This window comes from Loxodonta africana, chromosome 22, assembly GCF_030014295.1.
Source record: "Loxodonta africana isolate mLoxAfr1 chromosome 22, mLoxAfr1.hap2, whole genome shotgun sequence".
NCBI lineage: Eukaryota > Metazoa > Chordata > Mammalia > Proboscidea > Elephantidae > Loxodonta > Loxodonta africana.
Window position 1 is genome coordinate 30,159,048 of NC_087363.1, and position 26,987 is coordinate 30,186,034.

Here is a 26,987-nt window from a genome sequence, read left to right on the forward strand (position 1 = left end):
CACAGCAGACTTCCAGTTCTAGGAAAAAGCCCTCAGGGGTAGAAAAACAGATACAAGTTGTTGGGAATCAGTTGGAGGATACCGAATTGGTAAAGTTCAAGGAATGAGAGTTGGACGCTGGTAGCTTCTGCTACAGAGGTCTTTTTTTTTTTTTTTTTCCCCAGACAAGTGAACGCTCAGGAATTGCAAAGCATAGCCCTTTTCTATGTGATGTAAGTCCTTAATAATTTCCACATGGAATCCCTGTAGCCTCAAGGTCTGGACAATTTCTCAGGCATCTTTGGTCCTGTATGGTGCCCTGGTCTGTACCAGGGTGTGGGTCTCTTTTATTCAGGTGAGTTTAGGTGATCCCTGAGTGCAGGACCTGGTGCCTCTCCTCCTCTATTTTGTCACTGTAGAGCCCAGGATGGGGCCTGGTCCAATGAGGACTTAAGTTCTAACTGAGTCAATGTCTACAAAGGTGAATATTGTTGTTAGTTGCCATCAATTCTGAATCATGCTGACTCTATGTGTCCAGAGTAGAACTGCTCCATTGTGCCTTCAGGCTGTGACCTTTCTTCTAAGGCCTGTCTTCTGTGGTGCCTCTGGGTGAATTCAAACCACCAGCCTTTCAGCTTGTAGTTGAGTGTTTAACCATTTGCATTACCCAGGGATCCCACACAGGTGAATAGAAAAAAAAAAAAAAAAACAAAGCCATTGCCATGGAGTCAATTCCAACTCATAGTGACCCTGTAGGACAGAGTAGAACTGCCCCATAGGGCTGGTGGATTCAAACTGGTGACCTTTGGTTAGCAGCCCAGCTCTTAACCGCTGTGCCAACAGGGATCCATATAGGTGAATAAACCAAAAAAACCAAACCCATTGCTGTCAAGTTGATTCCAACTCATAGCGACCCTATAGGACAGAGTAGAACTGCTCCATAGGGTTTCCAAGCAGTGCCTGGTGGATTCTAACGGCTGACCCTTTGGTGAATAAGTGCTCATTAAATGGATTCAAGAGAGAGAAAAACAATTGGAATGAAGGGTCGTTGCACAGATATTGCCCCTACCTGCATTGTTATGTCCCTTGATGGTCCTTGTTATTCAGATCTCAGCTGCATCATTACCTCTTTAGGTGTTCTCTGACTCAGGAATCTAAAGTATCCACCCAAACACGACCCAACACATTGCCCTGTTGTAGTTCTTTGCACAGCACTTATCATGTGATGTTTTTCCTGACTCTTTGTGCTTTACTTATTGTCTCGCTTGTGGCAACAAGAATGTAAGTTCCAGGAGAACAGGGCTGTTGTCTGGCTTCCTCACTGAAGTATCCTCAGTACATACTAACTGATCAATAAGTATTTTTTTGAATGAACAAATGAATTTAATGCAAACAACCTCCTCTTGGATCTTGGCCTCTTATTAAAGGTTTGGGAAAGAAGGTCCTGGTGACTCAAGAGACTGTGTAGATTCCAGAGTGTTATGGATTGAATTGTGTCCCCCTAAAATATGTGCTGTAAATCCTGACCTCGGTAGGCTTGCTGTGAGTTGGAATTGACTCAACAGCAACAGATTTTTGGTTTATACCTGTGGTTGGAGCCCTGGTGGCACAGTTAAGTGCTTGGCTGCTAAATGAAAGGCTGGCAGTTCGAACCCATCAGCCACTCCAAGACAGAAAGATGTGACTCCGCTTCTGTGAAGATTTACAGCCTTGGAAACCCTATGTGGCAGTTCTGCTCTGTCCTATAGGATCACTATGAGTTGGAATTGACTGTACCGGCAATCGGTTTATACCTGCGGTTATAATCCCATTTGGGTATGCGTTTTCATTATGTTAACGAGACATATTAGTTTAGTGTGTGTTTTAAGTCAATCTCTTTTGAAGTATAAAAAAGGTAAATTAAGCAAGCAAGTAGACATAGGGAAAGATAGAAGTCAAGCCATATGAAATCTCCAGGCAACTAGGAAACAGAAGCTGAAAAGAGACAAGGACTTTCCCCCAGGGCCAACAGAGAAACAAAGTCTTCCCCTATAGCTGGTGTCCTGAATCTGGACTTCTAGCCTCCTGAACTGTGAGAAGATAAATTTCTGTTTGTTAAAGCCATCCACTTGTGGTATTTCTGTTATAACAACACTAGATAACTAAGACACAGAATCCGTGGGATTTTCGCTGGGAACATAGGTGATTAATTAAAATCTTAAAATTGTTTTATTAAGATGGAATAGATTCAAAAGAATATTAGATGGGTGAAGTCGAAAGAGTAACAATAAAATGAAGCTGCTATGTACCTAGCTGAAAAAAAAAGCTCAGGTCATCTTCATTAATGAAGGTTTATTGCAAGGGTTCAAGGGCACATGAAGTAACACTAAACATCTCTTTCCTAGCCATGCGGTCACTTGGGAGTCTCTGACCATCAGACTGGGACGTCAAGCATCCTCTAGAGGAAGTAGAAAAGTAGCTTAACATATTATGGGATACAAAGCAGTTGCCTTCAAGTCGATTCTGACTCATGTCAACCTCATGTGTGTCAGAGTAGAACTGTGCTCCGTAGGGTTTTCAATGGCTGATTTTTCAGAAGTAGATGTCAGGCTTTTCTAAGGTGTCTCTAGGTGGACTCAAACCTTCAACCTTTTGGTTGGAGAGCTTTAACCATTTGCAGCACCCAGGGATACAACCTGTCCTCTGACGATATGCCCTGTTTTCAGTCATATCCTTATCCCAGGAGAGTGTGGCAGTGACAGAAGTCACCACTGTGGCAAAATCCCTAAGACATAGGTTTGGACCCCCTGTGGATATTGGGAGATCAGCTTGACCCTGAGAGTTGGGGAAGGGCTCAAAGGCTGAGTGGGAGGCTCAACTCTTGAAGCAGGGGATCCTCTAAGAGGGAGCGGTGGTTAACATAATCTGGTCACAGTTGCTGTTTAGTTTTTTAATCATTTTTCACAACTATTTCGAGTCCTGGGACCTTCAAAAGTGATGGCAGGTGCTTGTGCTGCAGACTTCCTTTGAAGGAAGTAGGTAGAGATGTGCTGGAACACAGACTGTGACAGCTAGCTGGGCTGCACCAGCTTCTCTAGGCAATCTCCCAGGAAGAGGTCCTCTGGAGTGTGGGGTGGGCTATGACTAAACAGCCACAGCTGTTCTCAGACATTCCTGACTCAGTCCTCTGATTGGGGACTGAAACATCCTCCCAAGAGACAAAGGGAAGGTAACACAGCAGGTCACAAACCCCCTTTCCTCCGGGGTCAGCTGAGCTTTATCTTCCGGCTGCCCTATCCCCCACCCCCACGCAGGAAGCTGCGCTTGACTGGCTTGCTCACTGAGCCCACACTCCTTGCCAGAGGAGCGTCTGATGCTGTCAGAGCCTCTCATCCACCTCGGATATGGGTCGCAGCCAGTAGCAGCTTGTTCTTGCGAGGTCAGATTCACCTTGCGCCTGCAGTAGCCTACCTCACGGGCCGGCTTTGCAGTTTTCTGCTTTCTTCTGCCTCGTCTGACATATGGGAACCCACTTGGCCAGTTTGTTAGCACAGGGGAGCTAACTCCCTGGAGGCAACGCCCAACCAGTCTGCCGGGGGATAATTCTGCGACATTCTGCATGTTTTTTCAAAGGTTACTGCAGAACTGAGCCCCTATCACCTACCACAGTGGCCTTTATAACACACTCTTACGGTGGTATTTCCCCCTTCCCTCTCTCTCTCTCTTCCTGCCTTACTCCTGCTTCTGGAGAAAATAAACTTCCAAATAAACTATCTCCACCCAAGGCCTTGTCTCTGGTTGCAATGGTAGCTTTGGACCTCATCTAACTTCCAGGAGAATTCGAATCAGCACCAGCATCAGCCCAAAGTTGACTCCTATGAGGCAGAGGTCAAACGTACCTCCACTCTTCATCCTTTTTACCAATTCTGACACCACCTGTCCACCCCATGACACTCTCTAATTCTCTGCTACGTTTAATAATTCGTTGCAGTGGCCACACACAACTCACAGAGTACACTCACATTTATATGGTTTATTAGGGGAGTAACATGGGATCAAGATTAATTTGGAAATAACGGGAACAGGATCAATGTCAGGAAGCACACAGGCAAGGTCTGGAAGGCTCCCTCAAAGTAAACACAACCTGCCCCCCTTTGATGTAGGACAGCTCTCTCAGCCAGCCATGCAGGCCTCCTCTAGGCCCCCTGAGGACAGGCTGATCTTAGCCCCCTCTTGAGCCTGGTCTCCACTATGCTTGCAGAAATGGTAAGGCTTTTCAGCTTCAAGTGCCCAGGGGCACCCTACACTTCCAGCAATCTTCTTGCCCAGAGAGTGTTAGCAAGCCCACTGTAGCTACCTCGCTCTATGGGTCAGGGAGCCCAACACTCTATCTTGCACCAGTCTTCTGGTTCTGCTGTTCCCACTCCAGTATTCCAGCTCTTTGTCTCCTGGGTCTAGGAGGTTCTCAGCACAGGGATCCTGGGTCCAAAGGACATGTTCCGCTCCAGGCTCTTCTTCATGGTAATAGCGAGGCCCTCCTCAACCTCTGTGGGATGGGTGCTTATATAAGAAAGTGGCTCAATTCCTATTGGATGGATTTTACATACCCTATTTGCGTAATAACTGACCAATTCTCTCGCAAACTCCAGCTATTTGCATGATAGATGACATTTTCTGCTGGCAAGGACTGGCTTCTTCCCTGGGCAAAAATAACAAGCTTCTCCAAAGGACTAGGGCCACTGTAACGATTCCTCAAGGCACAGGGAGAAAATCTCTCAAGCTGTTTTCTTTTTCTTTCTTTCACAGAACCGAGGCAAAAGCCCACATAAAGAAACTCATTTTATCACACTGGTTCTGCTTTTAGGGAGCCCCAAATTGAAATATCAGCCTGTGCTCACATTCCAGCTGGGGCTATTCTGACGGCTCCACTCAAGAGTCCATGGGTGCCAGGCCTTATGCAAACAAGTTTAGCTGCCCAGGTAAAGGGGGGGCAGCTGCCATCCCACTCCAGCTGATGGTTGCCATGTGCATGTGCAAGCCCAGCATTGCCAGAAATCCAGGCTTTAACAGAAAATCCTCTTATTTTTAAATGCTTGCAACTATCTCAAAACTGTACAAACATTGTACAGCCCCAAAACACATCTGCTGCAAGACCAGGCCTATGAGCAGTGAAGGAGGGAGGAGCCCACTAATGGGCTAGAAGCCTAAGGAGGGCAGAGTGGTTGAAGGAGCAAAGGAACAGGCTACCTCCCAGATTTGAGAAAGCCTATAAAGGGCCAGGGCCCTCTGGTAACACATTACAGGTAACATACGTTGAGGGCTTATCAGGTACTCAACTCCCAACCACATTATTTCAATCTTATAACCTCGGGTTTTTGTTGTTAGGTGCCTTTGAATCAATTTCAACTCACAGTGACCCTATGTGACAGGAGTAGAATTGCCCCAAAGGAAACAGATCTCCAGGTCTTTCTCTTGCAGAAGGCACATATTATTCTCATTATCTCCAATTCGGAGGTGAGAGAATGGAGTTCTCATAGGTTAAGTGATAGAGCTGGGATTCAAATTGAGGTCTCCTTCACTATTTACACATCACAACCTCCTGGGGTTATAACCCTTGACTCTAACAAAAGGAGCCAGGAAACTAGGGTTTTCATGTTAGGTTCACTTCCCAGAATCTCTCTGCCTCATTTTACAGGTAAGTCTTACAGAGGAAAAGCTTGTTACAGAGGAAACACGTCTAATAAAGGCAAAAGGAATGACAGAAAAGCACCACCACGCAATCCCTAACGAATAACGGATTGAGGCTAGCAAGATTTAGTGAAAGGTGGCTGGGAACTTGATAATAGATCACATGAACCCATTTCTCAGTCTTAATACTACTAAAAATCAGGTCACTTCCTGAGGTGATGCAAAAGCAAGAACTCAGCTCCTATGACACATTCTTGCCAAAAATATTAGAACTTGAATCTGACTGAGCCTCTCAATCTACCAATTTACAGGAAAAGTGGGTTACAGTGGGACACGTTTAACACCACCAGAGGGACACTAAGAGACAAATTCGGAACCTGAGAAATGACCTAGTTTTTAAGCAAATAAATGGCATGGAAACAGAAAGGGGAGCTGTGCAATATTTTTAGAGATTTGAGAGACATAACTAAATGCAATGTCTGAATCTTGTCTGGATCCTGATTCAGATAAGCCAACAGAAAGACATTTGGGACAACTGAGGAAAACTGAACATCTACTAGTATTAGATGTTCTAAGAATTACAGTGAAACCTGTAAGAGCCAGAACTCAATGGGACTGCCTTGTTTTTCAGGGTCTCTCAAATTTTTTGCCTTTGACAAGGTGCAGTCTTACCACTTGTCTATTGCTTGTTTTAGTGGAAAATATTGGAGTTTTCCTTCTCTGACAGATTTCTGCCTTACACAGGTTTTACTGCACTATTAATTTTGTAGAGTTTGATAATGCTACTGTTGTTACATACCTCTTTAATTCCTTCTTTTTTCTCGATGGAATGCTATTACACAGAAACTTTTACACCTCCATATCTGTCCTTTGTAGAAAGGCAAGCTTTATTTCAAAGCAGCCCAAAAAGAGCAGTCAGAGACACCACAACTACAAACTGCTGGTAGGGGGCACACTTACGTGTCCATTTGGCAAAGTCTCACTTGAAAGGCTCCCTAATTCCGCTAACTGCCCAACACCAACCCAGTTTCCGTTTTAGGTTGAAACTAAAACGGTCAGCTTGAAGGTGCCCATGAAGTGTTCGTTACCCAAACACACTCTCATTTCAGGAAAGAGGACACCCTGGGTCAACAGTGAGGTGGTGTGCTAAGTTGTGAAATACATGTATTGTGAATAACATTAATTTAGTAGCTTTCCTCACATTTTCACGTTTTTAAAAGAGCCCCAGAGGTTTCATTCACATTTTAAGCAGCTCAGTTGGTAACAATCCTGTCTCCGCTTCCCAGGAGGTAGGTTACATTCCATTACTCCTCATGACAGCCAACTGGAAGACTGTTCCATTGATTTTGCAGTGCTGGTTGGGCTGGCATCTGCAATGGTAGCCAGATAAATGAGATTTCTGTGTAACACGTGCTGGTACCTATGGATGAAAAGCAGACAAAAATTAGCAGTTTGTTTTTACCAACTCCTACCATGAACAAAAATGGTGGTGCAAACAGTTAAGTGCTTGGCCACTAACTGAAAGGTTGGCAGTTTGAATCCATCCAGAGGCGCCCAGAAGAAAAGCCAGGCAATCTAGTTCTGAAAAATCAGCCATTGAAAACCCTATGAAGCCTTGAGTCAGAACCAACCTGACAGCAGCTGGTTTTTTTTGGAAGCGTGAATAAAACACTGGAAAACAACTTACCCACTCTAGGGAATGGCTCGTCTATGAGGTCAGTGTTGTCAACCTGCTTGTTTTACACATTCATGGAAAACAGATCCAGAATCTCACCCAGTCTCACTTATCATTTCCACAGCCACCACTCTAGTCCACGTCACTGTCATTTCTTGCTTGAACTATTGTAATAGTCTTCTAATTGGTCTCCCTGCTCTAACTTTACACCCTTTGTCTATTCTCCACACAGCAGCCTGAATGATCATTGCACAATATAAGTCAAGATCATGCCATTCCTCTGTTCAAAACCCTCCAACAGCTTCCATCTTACTCAGAGTAAAGCCGAGCCATCTCGTGGCCTACAAGGCTCTATGCGACCAGGGCCTCATTACCTCTCTGATCCCATCTCCTGCTGCTTCCCTTTGTTTGCTGAGGTTTGGTCACAGTGGCCTCCTGGCTGTGGCTTGAAGATACCCAGCATGCTCCTGCCTGGGGGCCTTTCCACCTGTTGCATCTCTATCTTGCGTAGCTGCCTGGCTCATCTCATATCTCTGCTCAAAAGTACCCTTATCAGAGACATCGTGTATAAAATAGCACCGCCTCATCTTCTTGCTTCATTTTTATGCCAAGCGTTTATTATTATGTACAAAAAAACATAGTTTCTTCCCTTTAACTTCTAGAGTCTAGAATGTAAGTTCCATGAAAGAAGAACTGGTATCTGTTTTGCTACTAATCAGTACCTGAAAAAGTATCTGGTACTCAGTAGTACTTGTATCTGTTGAACAAACTTAAGGGGACAAGACTATTGCATGATCAACATGCGCTTACTACAACAGCGATTCTCAACCAGGTGGGTAGAGTAGGGGTCAGGGAGAATGGCCTGGGAAACGTGAAAAAGCACACTAGGAGATTTTGATAATGTTCTTACCTCAGGTTGAGAATCACTGCACTGAACAGAATGTTTGCAACTATTTCCTATATGTAAAAAATGAGAAAGTGTTTACTATAAACTCTAAGTGAAAAACCAAAATACCAAACGCCAGAGTCAAATGTAAAGACTTACCCAGAGTAGGTACTCTACTGTATTCCAACGAGGGATTATATGTGATTTTGTACTTTATTTGAGTGGAGGAAGGATGGCTTTCTTAAACATTTCTTCAACTGTTGTGTGCTGTGGATTCCGACTCATAGTGACCTTACAGGACAGACTAGAACTGCCCCATAGGGATTCTTAGGCTGAAATCTTTATGGAAGCCCATCGCCAGGTCTTTTCTCCAGCAGAGCAGCTGACGGGTTCAAACCGCTGACCTTTCAGTTGGCAGCCAAGTGCTTAACCACTGCACCACCAGGGCTTCTATTTCTTCAGTAACAATGATATCATATACAGTCGATTCTCATTACCGTGAATCCCAAATTGTGAATTTGCCTACTTCCTAAAATTTATTTGTAATCCACAATCAATACTCCCGGTGCTTTCACAGTCACTCATGGACATGCGCAAAGCAGCAAAAAATCTGAACTGCCTGACATGCATGTTCCTAGCTGTCAAACACAGTGACACTCTGCCTTCATGTTTCAGGTCTCAAACTGTAAACAAGTGTCCTTTCATGGTCTATTTAGTACAGTATTTTTTGCATTTTTGTTGGTGATTTCACTGCTTAAAAATAGCTCCCAAGTGTAGTGCTGAAGTCCTGTTTAGTGTTCCTAAACACATGGCTTTCAGTCAACAATATATAGTTGATCCTCATCATTCATGGTAGTTATGTTCTATAAAGCTGCTGTGAACACTGTGTTAGCAAATACTGAACAACTGCTCTGGGGGAGTACAGGGTTAGGTTCCTGTAAGTCTCTGGTCACAATGTTTTCATCAACTGATCAATACATAACCTAGTCTTACATGTGTTTCTCTCTTTTTTATATAGATATAATTTTATTTATTTCGTTACTGAGAATACACACAGCAAAACATACCAATTCAATAGTTTCTACATGTACAATTTAGTGACACTGATTACATTCTTCAAGTTGTTACCATTCTCACCCTCCTTTTCTGAGTTGCTCCTTGCACGTTAACAAATTCATTGTCCCCTAAGGTTCCTATCTAATCTTTCGAGTTGCTGTTGTCAATTTCTTCCTACAGATAATTATTAAAAGAGCAAAATGCTCAAGGCAGATATTTTTTACTAGTTAAGCTGAACTGTTGTTTGGTTTTAAGAAGACTTCAAGGGATATTTTTGGTTTAAGATTTAAAGATTATACCCTAGGGCAATAGATTCAGGGGTTCATCCAACCTTCATGGCTTTAGGAAGTCTGGATTCCATGAGAATTTGGAAATCTGTTCTGCATTTTCTCCCTTTTGCTATGGACTCTGACCAAAATGTTCAGTAATGGTAGCGGGGCACTATCCAGTTTTTCTGGTCTCATGGCAAAGGAGGCACTTATTCATGGAGGCAGTTAGCCACACATTCCATATCCTCCTCTTATCCCTGACTCTCCTTCCCCTGTTGTTCTAAGTAAATAGACAAAATGCTGTGCCTTGGATGGCCACTTGCAAGTTTTAAGACCCCAGACACCACACATCTAACTAGGAGGTAGAAAAGAAACACTAAACATGTTATTAGGCCAATTAACTGGGATGTCCCATGAAACCATGACCCTAAACCTCCAAACCAGGAAACCAAATCCCATAAGGTTTCTGGCTATACATGATCAGCCTAAGCAGCTACTCTGTCTTTTCTTGTCATTGTTGTAAATATATCTACCACACAACTTTTTACGGATGTACAACTTATTTACAGCACTTAACAATGATCAGCTGTGCAACCCTACCCTTCATCAACATGGTATTTCCATCACTCTTTGCTCCCCCATTTCCTCCTGCCCCTGGTAACCACTAATAAACTTTGCTTTCTATACGTTTGTCTTTTTATATACGTGAAGCCATACAATATTTGTCCCTTTGTGATTGACTTATTTCACTCAGCATAATGTCTTCCAGCTCCATCCATATTGTAGTATGTATCAAGATTTCTTTTCTCCTACTGTCTGAGTAGCATTCCATTGTATGTCTATGGCATTTTGTTTATCCATTCATCTGTTGATGGATGTGTGTTTCTTTTTAAAGACGAATTATTTAATCCACATTGTTGATTCATTTACATTGAATTCAGAGCCAACAGTACTACGCTTAAGCCTCAACAAAGCTTATCAGATAGTTTCTTCATAAGGCACATCACAGACTTTTAGCACTTAGGAACACTATAAAGCACCTCAGCACTGTGTTTGGGGGACATGTTAAGCAGTAAAATCAATTAAAAGCACAAAAATGCAGGAAAGTGGCACTGAATGGACTGTAAAAAGGACACTTGCTTACAGTATGAGACCTGAAACAAAGAAGCAGAGCGTCACCACCTTGTTCAACCTTAGGTGGAAACAGGCATGGTAGGTGACTCACTTTTAAGCCAGAATGTGGTCCGTATCACAAGAAATCCAGTAAACAGACTGCAAAGACAGAAAGGAATTTTATCCTTTACATAGCCAAGCTGATGCAACCCATTTCATACATGCTATCAAGTAAGAGGATTTGACAGCACCATTTGTCATATATGGTTCATCCTAAATTCTCCTAGTAATTGGGATAGCCACTGTGTTTGCTAAGTGCCATTATCCAAAGAAAAAAGTTTTGAAGCAGCAGCCAGGTCTGGCTCCAGGTTCCACAATGTACTGGCTGTGTTGGGCAGGTAAGAAACCCCTCTGAGCCTGCCTTTCCTCCACTGTAAAATGAGGCCTTAGTTCACAGGTCTTAATTCAGGACATCCCCTCTACCCAAGAGCAAGGGCGGGAGGACTTACTGGACGCACTCGTTTGCCCGGCCTTTGTTCTGATACTCCACGATACAGCGAATCAGCTGGTCATTTTCCTCCAGGAGCTGAAAGACCAGAGAACACCGACGTCAGGTTGGCGGGATGACTGCACGCCCCACGCCATGCTGTGTTGCCCCGGAGTCTTTGCTGACTCCACCCCCATCTCACCCCGTACCCCTGCATGTGAACGCCCTATACAAGTCTCAGCTGGGACGCCAATCACTTCAGGTAGCTTCCAGCAACCCGCAGCCCCTCGGGAACTCTATTAAGGAACCCCTTCTCTATGCCTGGAAACTGTGGTGGCATAGTGGCTAAATGCTACGGCTGTTAACCAAGAGGTAGGCAGTTCGAATTCGCCAGGCGCTCCTTGGAAACGGGGCAGTTCTACTCTGTCCTATAGGGTGGCTATGAGTCGGAATTGACTCGACGGCAGTGGGTTTGTTTGGTCTCCATGCCTAGGAAACCCTGGTGGTGTTGTTAACAGTTAAGGCTACAGTTTCGAATCCACCAGGCACTCCTTGGAAACCCTATACGGCAGTGCTACTCTGTCCTGTAGAGTCGCTATGAGTCGTAATCGACTCGAGGGCAACGGGTTTGGTTTTGGTTTCCCTATGCCCGCGTCGACGCTCACCCGCTGGATAGTCTCTTGGTTCACTTCCGCCTTGCCCCGCAGCCAGTCCGGTACGAAGGCCACCGACATCCCGGGAGCCCTGGCGGAATCGTGCCTCAGGCCCCACGGTAAGGACCGCGCCTCGCCCAGAACCAACCCGCAGACCCAGCCGCAATACTACCGCCGTAGAAACCCACCGTACGTAGGGCTCACGCTCTTGACGTTGATTGGGTTCTCCCGCTTAGAGGGCGGTGAACGGAAGGGACGTCATCGGTGATGAGACGCGCAAGAACCCCGCGCAGCGTTCGTCTCGGGCCACGCCCCCAGAGGGCGGGGCCCGCCAGGACCGCTTTGCGCCTGCGGACTCTGGGACGCTCCCTCGGGGGCGGGGCCGGGACAGCTGATAACCTGCCCGGCGTTGGCTCCTCGCATTTTAGGTGCTGTGTACAATTATTTTCAAAGGCAGGTTGCCCAGGATCACACGGGACTCGTAGCTGGCACCCAGATTTCTAACTCCAAGTCCAGAGCTCTTTTGACATCACTCTGGTGTCTCCAGCCCTGCGTTTGGAACCTGAACTCCGGGCATTGCCTTCTGCCAAACCTTGGTGACTGCCTGGGGGAGGAAGGGAGAGAGAGGAATTAGGGATGACCCCAGGGGTTCTGACTTGGACAACTAAGAGACTGATGATGCCATTTATGGAGGTCGGGAACAGTAGGGTAAAAGCTGGACTGGAAGTGAGGGTGATAAGTTCAGTTGTGGACATCTAAAGAGGAGGAATTGAGTGGGTGAGCTGAAGGATAAGTCAGCAGGTGTCTGCATTTATAACTTCAGATATGGAGCTGTTCTGTAGTGATGCAGAGGTCTAGGGTGTGACTCCTGGGAGTGTGTGTATGTGGGGTGGCGAGGGTGGGGAGCTGAAGAGTCCTGCAAGAGAAGATCTCTGAAGACAATTGTGAGCCTGGAGCCAAAGTGATTAGAGAGGAGGGCTAGTACTTAAGGTACCTCAGATCACCCCTGCTGCTCAATCTACCGTGGTGCCCAGGCCACACCAAGTGCTCCAGTCAGGTGGTGCTAGACCCTATTCTAAAGCACATCCTAGATTCTGAGAGGTCAGGCCTCCATATTTAAAAGCTCTGGAGTCTAACAGCTCTAGCGCCAATGTTTCCCTCTCCCCCTAGGCCCCCACTAAAAACCCACTGCCGTCGAGTTGATTCCGACTCATAGCGACCCTACAGGACAGAGTAGAACTGCCCCGTAGAGTTTCCAAGGAGTGCCTGGCGGATTCAAAATGCCAACCTTTTGGTTAGCAGCTGTAGCACTTAACCACTAGCCACCAGGGCTTTACTGCCTAGACCAGAGCCTTTTATTTCGCAACCTGTAATAGGAAGAACAGTTAGTGTGAATGTACTTAGAGAGTGAATCCTAGTCCTTTCCCAGCCCATAAACTGCAGGGTTTTCCAACTCCTTTACCAACCCCAAGTCTCCTGGTTGTTCTCCTCTGTGTTCTCTGTAGGCTCTTCCTTCTCTCCCAGCTAATAAATGGAGATTTTCAAGGTTCAATCCTAGGCTCTTATATGAATTAATTAATGCCACATGACAAAATCACCCAAAAAAAAATCAGTGGCTTTAAACAACAATCACTTATCTTCTCTCAGTTTTTGTGGGTCAGGAATTCGGCAGCAGTTTGGCCAGATAGTTCTGGCTCAGAGCCTCTCATGAGGTTGTAGTCAGGTGTTAGCTGGGGCTGCAGCCAACTGAGGGCTTAACTTGAGCTGGATGATCTCCTTCTAGGGTGGCTCAATCACATTGCTGGCAAGTTGGTACTGGCTACGGGGGAGAGGAGGACTCAGTTTCTTTCCCTGTGGGTCTCTTTGTGGAACTGCTTGAATTTCCTCAGAGCATCCCTTGGAGCAAGCAATCCACGAGTCCACAGCAATGTCTTTTATAACCTAGTCTCAATGCTGCTTCCATAGTATTCTATTAGTCCCACAGGCCAGCTTTGACTCAGTGTGGGAGGGACTATACAAGGGTGTGAATACCCGGAAGTGAGGATCCTTGGTGACCACCTTGGATTCCATCACAACTCTCTTCTTATTTATGTTGTTTTTCTTTGCCCATGCAAGCCCTACCCTTGTCTTCGATTTCCACCCATGTGCTGATGACTTTCAAAAGTCTATGTCCAACTCAGACATCTGCATTAAACTGCAACCTGTATATCCAATTGCCTATGTTGACATCCCAACCAGAAGTCTCAAAGGCACCTCAAATTCAACTTTTCTATGATGAAACTAGTGATCAATCTTCTTTCCCAAATCAGATCCTCTTCCAGTGTTCTCATTATCTGTAAATCCCTCCACTCTCATTTATTTATCAGAACAGTGGCATCATCCTTGACTGCTTCTTCCTCACCCCTTTACATCCAGTTCTTCACCAAGTCCTGATGATGTTGCTCCTACATCTCTCTCCAGCCTGCCTAGTTCTCTTCCTCTTCACCATCGTCCCAGTTCCGAGCACAGCTCCATCCTCTCTTGCCCAGACGAATTGGCTTCTGGGCTGGTCTCACCACACCTACTCTGTGCCCTTTCCAGTTTGATCTTTCATTCAACAGCCAAAGTGATTTTTATAAAATGCAAAGAAGCCTTGCTGCCTTCTACACAGGGTTCTTTATACATGCTGTTTCTTCTGTCTGAAACACTCTTTCTCTCCCCTTTGCCTGGTCAGCTGCTACTTAGCCAGGATAACATTGTCAGGGAAACCTCCCCTGAACCCCGTTACAGGCCAGAAGCTCCTGTAAATGCCCTCCAAAACCCTGTTGTTCTCTGAAGAACGTGTACCTCAGTTTGTGTTTAAACACGTTTTTGCTAATTGTTTGATGGGTGCTCTCACGCTGTCCTCTCTTAACGTAGCTTTTAGTGTCAGGAGTTCCTTGCTGTGTTCCCAGCATCTGGCACAGTGCCTTGCACACAGTAGGTATTCAATACTCGTTCAATGAATATAGACAAATTCTGCCTCTCAGTCTACCGCTAGCCGGCCATCAGTCTGTGGGTGCCTCCGCCTCAAGCCTGGGGCGTGGTTCCTTCGGGGTCGGACTTTGGCTCCGCGTCCAGGTTGGCAGGAGACCGTGCTGTTTTTGTCTATCTCGGGCCTCGAGCCCAGCCTCGCAGACCGCGGAACTCACGCCCTAGCCGTGCCGCACCGTCACGCGGAGCCTCCCGGCCCGCGAACGTCAGCCCAGCTCACTGCACCGGCAGGAATCAAGATTAGACAGCGAAGCCTCCTCTCACCTCCGGACGTGGGTCTTGCGGACTTGTACCTCAAACCCACGCAGGTGAGAGCCGGGAGGTGGACAGGGAGCTGGAAGGGGCACGCCCAGCCACGCCCCTCTACTTTTGGGTCGCAGCCCTTTAAGAACCATTCTATTCACGACCCTGCCGGGAACCGGGCTGTAGAAGTGCTCCAGGATTGGTGGATTCAGGATGTGGGTGTCGCTTAGCAGCAGCCAATGGCTTCGCAAGGTTCGCGCTTGCGCACCACCGCCTACCTGCGCCTGGGCCGCCGGTGACCGGAGCCGGGTCCGCCCGGTTGGCTAAGGTTGCCGGGGAGGCGGCAGGTAGCGCGGCGGGCGGGCATCGACTCCCGGAGGCCGCCGTCGGGGCGAGGTGAGGCCTGGCGCGCGGAGGCGGGCGCCGCGGCCCGTTAGCCGGGAGCAGGCGGGGTCGGGTGTGGCGCGGGGCGGGCCTGAAAGTAGTGGCGGCACCGGATCCGCCCCGCCCCCAGCACCGATTTAGCCTCGCAGGGCTTCGTGGGGCTTCTCGGCGTCCTCTTTCCCCTTTTCTCCCGCCGGCTGCTCTCTGGACCCGGAACTACCCGAGGAGTGTGCCTGCCGGGAGGCTCGGCTGACAGCTGCGAGCTGAGCGCTGCCCCCAGTGGGAGGAGCCTGGGTGTGTCCAAGAAGTGACAAGGCGATTGTCTAATTGTCCTCGGAGCTCAAATCAGAGAATTGTTTAATTTTATCATCAAACTTCTCATAGCGTGTAGATATTATAGACCTGGTTTACCAAGTGCTAGATGCACTGGACCAACTTCCTGAACATCAACTCTAGGAGGTGGTGGATATTTGTGTCCCTTATAGGTTTACATATAGACCGCCAGAAAAATTCTAAAGCGCTTGGGGAAAAAATTGGAATCAAAAGAGATAAAGCCACAGAAGAACATTCTCAGTGGTGGAAAGTAATAGGTGAAATTTGTGACATGATCAGAAAAAGAAAAAACTGAGAACCAATGGATGGGGTAAATCTTCATTCAATTTCACACAGAAACGAATTGATAGTTTTAGTAAAACATAAATAATTGGAAATGGCTTAGCAATGCTATATAGAATTAAATTGGCTCAATAGAGTTTGCTCTGGAAATGTATTTTAGACAATGTTGGCATCAAACCAAAACGAAACCCACTGCCATCGAGTCGGTTCCCACTCGTATTAAAGTGTTTGTATTTACAACACAGAGGACATTTTGGGGTTCCAGTGTTTTTTATTCTTAGAAGGAGCCTCAGAGATCAGCTACTGCATCCAGCAGCTTACTGAGAAAAAAACTGGATTTATTCAAGGTAATCCAGAGAATAAGGAGCAACTGTAACAAGCATAACTCTAGGCCTGGGCTCCTTCCCCTACTAACAGATCTTTGGTTAGTTTTGTGTATGAATAACATGATGAATGGAAAAATTCCTAGTACAGTGCCTGGCACATATATTTAAAAAAATATATTAGTTCCCATTAAATTCAACCCCCTACACTTCTCAGCTCCTAACAAGTGACAGAGTTGACTTTCACCCTCTTCTTGATCCCATCCCCAGACAATGTGGAACAAGGAGCTTACATGATCTACAAATTTAGGTAGCCAGTTTCCAAGTCCTGTGGCTGACAGTGAATTCAGTAAGGGTGGCAGACCTCAGTTTTATCTTCCGTGTTTTAGGAGTGGGCAGTGTACGTTGTAGTGAACGCTTGTGTCTAAATATTTACGTTCTAAATTAAGCTTACTTTGCAAGCCCTAATGGAGGTCCCTGGATAGTACAAATGGTTTGCACTTGACTACTAACCTAAAGGTTGGCAGTTTGAACCCACCAGTGGCTTGCTAAAGAAAGGCCTGGTGATCTGCTTTTGTTAAGAGTAAAGCCAAGAAAACCCTATGGAGCAGTTCTCCTTTGTAACACACGGGGTTGCCATGAGTTGGAATCGATTGGATGGCAACATGTTTGAATTTTGGTTTGGTCATTTAATGTTGTTTTCTGTTTCACTTTTTGGAAGGGGAAGAAGTATATGTGGTGGGAATTTGGAGACTTTATGATAAAGCGGGGGAAGCAATAGGAATGAGAGTGGCCTCCAGCATAGACACCAAGTGTTTGCTGGTAGAATAGGGATAATGTATGGCATTAGCAGTATAAAACCAGATGCTGGGAAGAGGATTTAGGAAATGGTGGCAGTGGAGGGGGGGGGTAGGAGCAGATTAAAATATATTTTATAGAGTTTAGTAACACGGGTGCTGTGTTTTTGATTGCTACTTTTACGTTCTACTTTAAAAATTCCATCTAAACAAACCTCTTTCTCTCCAAGTAGAGATTTATTGTAGAAAAGTATTCAACATGTAGATCAGAATTATGGCAAGGGATCTGGAAACCTACACTTCTTGTTTCAGTGAGTAAAAATAAGGCAGCTCTTAGGTCATTCATACATTCATTTGCCAGTTTTTATTGTGTGCTTCCTAACATGTGCCAGACGTGGTGCTAGGTTACAAAGTGCAGTGGCCTGTGGAAGAAGCTGGAAAGTCCTAGAAGACACAACAGTGCCTCTCTCTGAGCACTCTGGGGCTGCCTTTGTCCTTGTGAAATTGATAATGTTTTTTCCTATAAATGTGACAGTTTTCCAGATTCATGCCACTGCTTTCCTTTTTTAAATTAAACACTCGCTGGTGGTGTAGTGGTTAAGAGCTATGGCTGCTAACCAAAAGGTCAGCGGTTCGAATCCACCAGGCGCTCCTTGGAAACCCTGTGGGGCAGTTCTGCTGTCCTTTAGGGTTGCTATTGGAACTGCTATCAGAACTGACTCAACAGTAGTGGGTTTGATTTTTTTTTTTTTAATCTGCCTGCAGCTTCTTTCTAATGAACCCTGAGATTAGAGCACCTTCCAGTTTGGAAATGTCATGTAGTTATGGAGATGCTCACTCTACAGCATGCCCTTCAACATTCATGCATAATTCAGTAATTACCATGTAAGATTATTACTGTTCTGCTAGTGGAGATATTAAAATATGACATTTAAACGTAAAAAGCAAGTGTGAGCATAATTTAGACATGGAGCTTTTCAACTTTTAAAACAGTTACAGATTCACAGGAAGTCTCAAAGATAGTATAGAGAGGACTTGTGTACCCTTCACCCCGTTTCCCCCATTGGTTTTATCTTATATAACTATTAGCACAATATCAAAAATAGGAAATTGAAAAAAAAATTGACACGGGTATAAAGCGTATGCAGTTCAATAGTTATCACATGGGTAGTAGATGACTGTTACTGCCACCAGAATCAAGATACAGAACGATTCTATCACCACGGTGATCTTTATAGCCACACCCATGCTCATCCCCTCCACTATCCCTAACCACTCCCCCAATCAGAAATCTGTTTTTCATCTCTATTATTTTGTCATTTGGAGACTATCATATAAATGGAACCACACAGTATGTTAAGTTTTGAGTTTACCTTTTTTACTCAGTGTGATGCCCTTGAGATCCAGCCAAGTGGTTGCGTGTATCAGTAGTCTGTTCCTTTGTATTGTTGTATCGTATGGATGTACCACAGTTTGTTTAACCATTCACTACTTGTACTGTTAAAGCGTCTGTGAACAATTGTGCACAGGCTTTTGTGTGGACATACGTTTTCATTTTTTTGAGATAAATGCCCAGGAGTGTTATTGATAGATCGTATGATAAGTGCATATTTAGTTTAAGAAACTGACAAACTGTTTTTCACAGTGGCTGTACCATTTTACATGTCCCGCCAGTAATGTATTAGAGGTCCAGTTTCTCCACATGCTTGCCAGCATTTGATATTGTCACTGTTTTTAATTTCAGCTCTTCCGATAGATGTGTAGTAATATTGTGCTCTTAATTTGCATTTCCCTAATAGCTAGTGATGTTGAACATCTTTTCATTTGCTTATTTGCTATTTATATGTCCTCTTCAGTAAAATATCTCATGTCTTTTGCCTATTTTCTAACTGAATTGTTTGTTAATTTTTTGGGGGGTAGAGTTTTGAGAGTTCTTTGTAAGTTCTAGATATGAATCCCTTATCAGATATGTGGTTTGCAAATATTTTCTCCCACTCTGTAGCTGTGTTTTCATCCTCTTCACATGGACTTTGCAGAGCAAAAGTTTTTAATTTTAATGAGGTCCAACTTACTGATTTACTTCTTTTATGGATTATGCTTCTGGTATCATCATGTCTTAAGAACCCTTCACCAGTCACCAGGTCCTGAAGATTTCTCTTTTGTTTTCTTCTAAAAGCTTTATAATTTTACTTTTTACATTTAAATTCATGATGCATTTTGAGTTAATTTTCATATGACGTGTGAGATTTAGGACAAGTTTTTTTTTTTTTGCCTGTGTTTATCTGGTTGCTCAAGCACCATTTGTTTTAAAAAAAAAACTTATTCTTCACTGATTTGCTTTTTGCACTTCTGCCAAAAGTCATTTGGCTGTACTTGAGTAGGTTGATTTCTGGGTTCTCTGTTCTGTTCCATTGATCTATGTGTTTATCCCTCTGCCAATACCACATGAGATTGATTACTGAAGCTATATAATAAGTCTTAAAATTAGAGTGATTCTTCCCACTTTATTATTTTTTTTAATTGTTGTAGCTATTTAACTTCCTTTGCCTTTCCGTATAAATTTTATAAAATCACATCTGTATCTACAATATATCTTCCTGATATTTTGATGGGAATTGCATTAAAACTGTTTATCAGTTTTGGGAGAATTGACATCTTTACTATGTTGAGTCTTCCAATCCATGAACATGTTCTATCTCCCCACTTATTTAGGTCTTTGATTTCTTTCAACAGTGTTTTAAAGTTTTCATCATGCAAGTTTTGTTAGATATATATATGCAAGTATTTAGTTTTTTTAGAATAACAGCTTTATTGACATCATTTTTTAAAGCAATTGTGAATGGTATTGTATGTTTAATTTTGGTCTCCACATATTCATTGCTCGTATATAGAAATACAGTTGATTTTTGTATGTTAATCTTGTTTTCTTTGACTTTTTTGAACCTGTTATTGGTTATAGGAGGTTTTTTTTTAAAAAATTTTTTTTATAGGCTCTTTAAGATTATCTCTGTAGACAATCATGTCATCTGAAAATAGAAACAGTTTTATTCTTCCTTTCCTGTCTCTGTGCCTTTTATTTCCTTTTCTTGCTTTATTGAGTTGGCTAGAACTTCCAGTGTTGTGTTGAATAGCAGTGGTGAGAGCAGACATCCTTGCCTTGTTCCTGATTTTAGAGGGAAAGCATTCAGTCTTTCACTGTTAAGTATGATGTTAGCTGTTGTCATGGATTGAATGTCCCCCCAAAAATGTGTGTATCAATTTGGTTAGGCCATGATTCCCAGTATTGTGTGGTTGTCCTCCATTTTGTGATTGTAAAATTTTATGTTGAGAGGATTAGGGTGGGATTGTAACACTACCCGTACTCAGGTCACCTCCCTGATCCAAGGTAAAGGGAGTTTCCCTGGGTGTGGCCTGCACCACCTTTTATCTCTCAAGAGATAAAAGGAAAGGGAAGCAGGCAGAGAGCTGGGGACCTCATACCACCAAGAAAGCAGCACCAGGAGCAGAGTGTCTCCTTTGCACATGGGGTCCCTGCGCCTGAGAAGCTCCTGGACCAGGGGTAGCCTTCCTCCAAAGCCCACAGAGAGGGAAAGCCTTTCCCTGGAGCCGACACCCTGAATTTGGACTTGTAACCTGCTAGACTGTGAGAAAATAAATTTCTCTTTGTTAAAGCCATCCACTTGTGGTATTTCTGTTATGGCAGCACTAGATGACTGAGACAGCTGTGGACTTGTTGTAGATACTGTTTATCAAGTTGTGGAAGTTCCCTCTATTCTCGTTTTGCTGAGGGTTTTTATCATGAATGGGTGTGAATTTTGTCAGGTGCATTTTCTGCATCAATTGATGTGATCATGAGATTATTCTTCTTTGGCCTGTTAATGTGGTGGGTTATATTGATTGATTTTTTAGAATATTGGATCGGTGTTCCATCTCTGGAATAAATTTCACTAGGTCATGGTGTCTAAGTCTTTTTATTATACTGCTGAATTCTATTTGTTAATGCTTAAAGATTTTTGCATGTAAGTTCGCGAGGGATGTTGGTCCACAGTTTTCTTTTTTTGTACTGTCTTTGTCTGGTTTCGGTATCAGGATAGTAGTAGCTTCTCCTTCCTCTCTTATTATCTGAAAGGGATTATGTAGAATTGGCGTTAATTCTTTTTTTAAAAATGTTTGGTAGATTTCCCCAGTGAAATAATCTGGGCTCCCTTCTTGGAAGTTTTTTATGTTATAAAATTTAGTTCATAATTAAGGAAGTTTAGTTATAGGATTATTTAAATTATTTTTTTCATATTGGGTGGATTGTAACCAAATATTTTTTAAACAGATGTGGGTTTCACTAGTTTTCAGTACTAGTAACTTGATAGAACTGAAAATAGTAAGAGTTTTACTAATCTAGAATGCAATTGTTTGAGGAAAAGCAGGTTTGATTACCAAAGGGTGTGATGGATGAAGTAGAAAGCCTGGAAGGGACTTCTAGGTCCTTCAGAGAGTAGCAGAACTGGTTCTAACCATTACTGTCACTTGGGAACATTACCACTTTCCTTTTTATTGGTTTAACACAACAACAACAACAACAAAAAAACCAAACCCACTTGACTCATAGCTACCCTGTAGGATACAGTAGAACTGCCCCATAGGGCTTCCAAGGCTGTAAATCTTTATGGAAGCAGACTGCCACATCCTTCTCGTGCAGAGCAGCTAGATGGTATGTTTCGAACTGCTGACCTTTCAGTTAGCAGCTGAGCCCTTTAACCACTGCACCACTATACTTAGCACATAACAGATGCTCCATTAAAACAGCAATAGAGTCATGTGCTCCTTCAGGAACTGGATCGTCAGCCAGTCGAGGACGTTTTGGGGTTGACACTTGGAATAAATGCCTGCCTTCCTTCGTTCCTGGTGGTACAGTGGTTAAGTGCTGTGGCTGCTGATCAAAAGATCGGCAGTTCGAATCCACCAGGGGCTCCTTAGAAACTCTATGGGGCAGTTCTACTCTGTCCCGTAGGGTCGCTATGAGTCGGAATCAACTTGACGGCGGTGAGTTTGGTCTTTTTTTTTTTTTTTTTCTTAACAGAGCATACTATTTACTCTGGCCCTCCGCCTCCCCCAGATATCTTATTTTGCCTTGAGGTGTTTCCGTCCAGTCTCTGATTCTCGGAGTATCTCGTTGTTTCACTGTCTTTTTCTTTTGGCCTTAGTGTCTGTATGTCTTGGTTTAAGGCTTTTGTAGACTTACCGTTTAGACTCCAAGCCTTGGTCTCAAATTGATCTTGTAGTCTCCACCTGTCTGTCAGGGCTTTGTCCCCTGTAACTCTTCAAAAAATTGTTTTTAAATTATATATCTTAGAAAGTAACAAAAATATGTAAGGTAGTGCTATTGACCCCCATATTTCCAGCACCCAAGTCCCTTTCTGGTGCTAGAAGTCTTACTGTTGACTGGGTGGCTGGTGTAGAACCCACAGTGCCTCTGGCAGTGGGCCCAGCCCTGCCAGTGGTGCCGGGAACTTAGCAGTTTTTGTGTATGGATGTGCACTTGCGTGTACATGAGTATAAGGGAGTGGGCCTACAAGAGGGAAATAAGCTCAGTGAGGAAGGCATCCTTGGGGGCAGTGTTGATGGGATGGCAAGAGTGTGGTTGGGAATACAAAAGTCGGGCCAATTGTGTTGGTCTGGTTCAAACATACTAGTTGTTCTATGGGAGAAAAGACCTGGAGATTTGCTCTCGTAAAGATCACAGTCCAGGAAACCCTATGGGGCAGTTCTGCTCTGTCCTATAGTGTCGCTATGAGTTGGAATAGATTCGACAGCAACAGGGGGAATTTTGTTGACTCCACCTGCAGACACCATTGTGTCTGCTTTTCTAAAACAGTTTATTCTTTCATTCACTGAGAGTCTGAGTACCACTACATGCCAGGCATCGTGCTGAGTGTTAGAGCATATAGTGATAAGCATGGTCCCGGGCCTCATGGAGTTTCAGGCCACTGAGGGAGACAGACACAAATGAATAATTATCAAATGTAATAGTATAGCCATGTAAGGCCTGTGAAAGAGAGGGACATGGTGCCATCAGAACACATGATGGAGGGATAAGGTCTTTGAAACCGTCAGGTTGACTCACCTAAGGTGATAATTGAGCTGAGTCTCAAAGAAGCCAGGAGGAGTGGCCTACCCTGGAACATGAGCATCTCAGCAGGTTCCCACTTTGCAGGGAAGATGTAAAATTTAAGGGAAATTGGAATGTGATTTTCTAAAAAATGACCTGAATATTTTTCAAGCCACTTTGTTAGTTTGGAATTTAAAAATATATAACATATGCTTTGGGTGGCTCATAAAGTATAATGGCTTTTGGAAACGGGAATAAAAACTTTTAGGAAACATTTTTATCGTAGCTAGGAGTGGTGGAAACCAGAAGATGCGTGTGCACGGTTAGAAGCAATCAGAATGTTTCTGTATTTTTTAGGGCTTTTCTCAATTTTACTCCCCAAAGAAAGGTGGGGGGGGGGGAATGGGACAAATGGACTGTGTGGGGTCTGTTGGCTGGTAGATTAACTTTTCTTTTTACCTTCTCTGTGTTCTTATAATATGGCAGTTTCTGCATGTGTCTGTCTAATGGGAACAATCATTCATTCATTTAGTCCAGATATGCTCTTTATCCTCAGGACTTACACTTAGGTAGTGGAAATACTAGAGCCCTGGTGGCACAGTGGTTAAGAGCTCAGCAGCTAACCAAAAGGTTGGCATTTTGAATCCACCAGCCGCTCCTTGGAAACCCTGTAGGGCAGTTCTATTCTGTCTTATAGGGTCGCTATGAGTTGGAATTGACGCCACAGCAACGGGTTTGATTTTTGATTTAATAGAAATACTAAATCAGTAAATAGAGAACAAAGAGGCAGATTCTCTGGGAAGTTATTAAGAGAAGGAGAAAGTATTTCCAGCTGGCCAAGTCTGGGAAGGTTTCATGGAGAGGATGGGTTTGAGGCAGTCCTTGTGGATAGAGCTAGGATATGGATACGGGGAGGTGAGGGGAATGGCACTGCAGACAGGTGAAGAATACGCAGAGGCACAGAGACAAAGAAAGTAGTGTGTGTCCCGGGGGCTGCCCTTTCCTACTGCTCCAAAGAGTTGAGATGATAAATAAGGTTACATCCATAGAGTTCTTTGGAAGTATACACTGATGGTCAGCCTTTTAACATCCTATCAAGTAGAGGGCCTAGTAGATAGGATCTGTGAAACAAAAGTGTGGATGTATGGAAAGACCCATTAGAGCTGAAAATGGCCACTTCACTAATCCCTGGTCACAGGGCTGCTGTGTACAGATGTGCACGTTATGCCCTGCGCAAGCGCCCTGTGAAATTAACAGATGGGGCTGAAACCCAGCCAGTGCTGTACCAGCTGAGCTTGTGTGGGGCTGTGGCAATCCAGAGAGGCACCATGTTCTAATTTGCCAAGGCATCATGGAGCCAGTTTGCTTCCTTTTGTTTTTTAATGGTGCTCACATAACATGGGCAAATACTTAGTATATTTGTGTAATACAATTTGCTGAACAGCTCCCTTTAGCCATCTGTAGGAACTCAGTCATCATTTTGAAGACTGGATCTGTATCCAACAGTTGCAGAAATTCAGGAGGACGTCCTCTATCAGTTCTGTCTTTGCCTTCTGCTCCCGTTGCCACCAGCATTCAGTTAGACGATCAGAATCCCTCCTCCATCTCCCTGCAAGTGAGGACATGGCCACCAAACAGGTAGCTGGACTCAAGCCCTTGCTTCAGTGTAAGGTGCTTCCTGTCACTTTAGGGCCATGTTGCTACTAGTGTCCCTTCTACTTCATTACTGCTCTTGCTCCTGAGCCCTCCTGGTCCTGCTTCCCTTGCTTCTCTCTTACTTTCTCCTTCATCTTAGTTGGCTGAATTCCAGACAGGAAGAGGTTCATTAGAGAGGAATGGAGAAGAGACCATTAGGAAGGATAATGAGGGGAAGAAAATGGGAGTGACACAGCAGTAGAGGACCGGGAAATAATAAAAGCAGCATTTGCAATTACAGTGGGTGTGGTGGTTGGACAACACAGAGTGGACTTTTTGGGGGGTGCCTATGGCACTATCACCTGGCCCTCAGTAATAAGGTGTCTTTCTTTCCCTCAGGTGTCCTCATGACTTCTCTTGCGGACCATGTCCATAATCCTTTTTGCATGTGTGGTACGGGTGAGGGATGGACTGCCCCTCTCGGCCTCCACTGACTTTTACCACACCCAGGACTTTGTGGAATGCAGGAGACAGCTCAAGACATTAGCCTTGCGACTGGCCCAGTACCCAGGTCGAGGTTCTGCAGAAGGACGTGGCCTCAACATACAGTAAGCAAGCATATTCACTTTCTCTGAACATGAGCAATATTTGCCTTACTTTTAACCACAGGTTGAGGTAACTTTATGCTTATCACATGGTGTGGTAAAAGTAGATCTGGCATCAGACAGTGGTCTGAGGTTGTGGGTGTTGACAACAACAGAATCAAGGGAGAAGCGGGTTTCCTGGAGCCTCGTGCGTTGCTGCTTTGGCTCCTACCCGTGAGCATTAGGACGCCCAAGTTGAAGCAATTTTCATGCCTTTAGTTTGCTTGTTTTCCCCACTTAGATGCGGGGGAGGAGAAAAACATGAGGAGAGAAGAGATAATTGGATTGTAATATAGGGAAGAGAAAAGGATGAGAATGAGAAAGCAAAGAAAATAGGAAAAAAAGACCTTTCTTACAGCTCTTAGTCAGGAGGACGTTCTCTGTCAGTTCCGTGTTTGCCTTCTGCTCTCCTTGCCATGAGCATCCACCCTCCTCCATCTCTCTGTAAGTGAGGATATAGCCACCAAACTGCTCAGCGCCCCATCTCCCTGGGTGACCTGAAATGCACGGGTCGCTGGACCCCAGAAGTTTTTGCTATTTAGTTTTTTCAGCACTTACTATGTGACAGGAACTGTGGAGTACAAAATGAATGAGGCAGGGTTTCTCTTCTCAAAGAACGCCTAGTGAAATAACAAGGGAAATACATAACTGAATGTAATACAGTAGGAAAAGTACTCTCGTAGAAATAGGAATCAAGTGTTTACAATAATGATCATAATATTAGCTAATACTGTTGAGTGCTTTCTGTGTGTCGGGCACTACTCTAAGTGCATTATGTAGCTTATGAGGTAGGTAATAGTATTAAATAATATTACACCTGTTTTATAGGGGAGGGAACTGAGGTTGAGTGACTTACCTATGGTTATACTGTTAGAAGCGGTAGAGCGACTCGACAGCAGTGGTTTGGATTTTTGGAAACAGGCCCCAAGATCTGTGTTATATCGTTTCCTGTTCTAAGATAACTCAGAGTAAGAAGCAGGTCATTTTATGGCAGGACTGGGGACAAGGCAGGCTTTAAAATATCAAAATGGCTTGTTACAGATTTTATATCTTTGTTTTCCAGTGTTTAGGCACTTTTTACCAAGTCTCTCTTTTGCTCTTCTTGTGCAGTAACTATTTAGTTGACTTGATAAGTTGGGGTCCTTTTAAGGAAACTAAGTCTCAGAATCATAAAACCAAAAGGAGAAGTCTAGGCCAGACATCAGTCAGGCCCTGCAGCATTGTCTGATGAGCAGGGCTGTGGCCTGCTGGCGACCTGGCAGCAGGTACAGGCAGCTGTCACACAGCTCTGGGGGTCTGAAGCCGTTTTTCTTGGCGATCCTTTCCTCATTATGCTGTGATGAACGTCCTGTGGGGTCTTTGTGCTGCACCTCAGATAGGAAACCTCTGTCAAGGGCTGTTTTTCACAGAAGAGATTTTCTCCTCACTTGTATTTTGAATGAAATA

The 26,987-nt window shown here is 44.3% G+C and overlaps 2 protein-coding genes across 11 annotated transcripts in view; one reads left to right on the plus strand and one right to left on the minus strand.

The window, feature by feature from the left end:
* Positions 1–6,512: 6,512 nt before the first annotated feature.
* SS18L2 (SS18 like 2) lies at positions 6,513–11,967 on the minus strand. 3 transcript variants are annotated; one of them, XM_064274745.1, is made up of 5 exons: positions 11,798–11,967; positions 11,155–11,231; positions 10,758–10,804; positions 8,232–8,278; positions 6,513–7,066 (listed from the first exon to the last, which is right to left on the minus strand). In XM_064274745.1, exons 1-5 carry the CDS (start codon positions 11,864–11,866, stop codon positions 6,941–6,943), a joined length of 366 nt encoding a protein of 121 aa, XP_064130815.1. In that variant the 5' UTR covers positions 11,867–11,967; the 3' UTR covers positions 6,513–6,940. The 3 variants fall into 3 exon arrangements, with proteins under 3 accessions (XP_064130815.1, XP_064130816.1, XP_003409979.1); XM_064274746.1 differs by lacking the exon at positions 8,232–8,278; XM_003409931.4 differs by lacking the exons at positions 8,232–8,278; positions 10,758–10,804.
* A 3,347-nt stretch (positions 11,968–15,314) lies between these two features.
* SEC22C (SEC22 homolog C, vesicle trafficking protein) overlaps positions 15,315–26,987 on the plus strand; it is a 31,995-nt gene continuing 20,322 nt past the window's right edge. For 6 of the 8 annotated variants that reach the window (XR_010319029.1, XR_010319030.1, XR_010319032.1 and 3 more), the window contains exons 1-2: positions 15,315–15,436; positions 25,297–25,505. Coding sequence is in view for 3 of the 8 variants with exons in the window: in XM_003409717.4 (XP_003409765.1) it covers positions 25,324–25,505 (182 nt within the window). In the remaining 5 variants the exon portion in view is untranslated. Of the gene's footprint in view, positions 15,437–15,482; positions 20,803–22,249; positions 24,901–25,296; positions 25,506–26,987 lie in introns of those variants that run through there. The other 2 variants (XM_064274742.1, XM_064274744.1) reach the window with 2 other exon arrangements.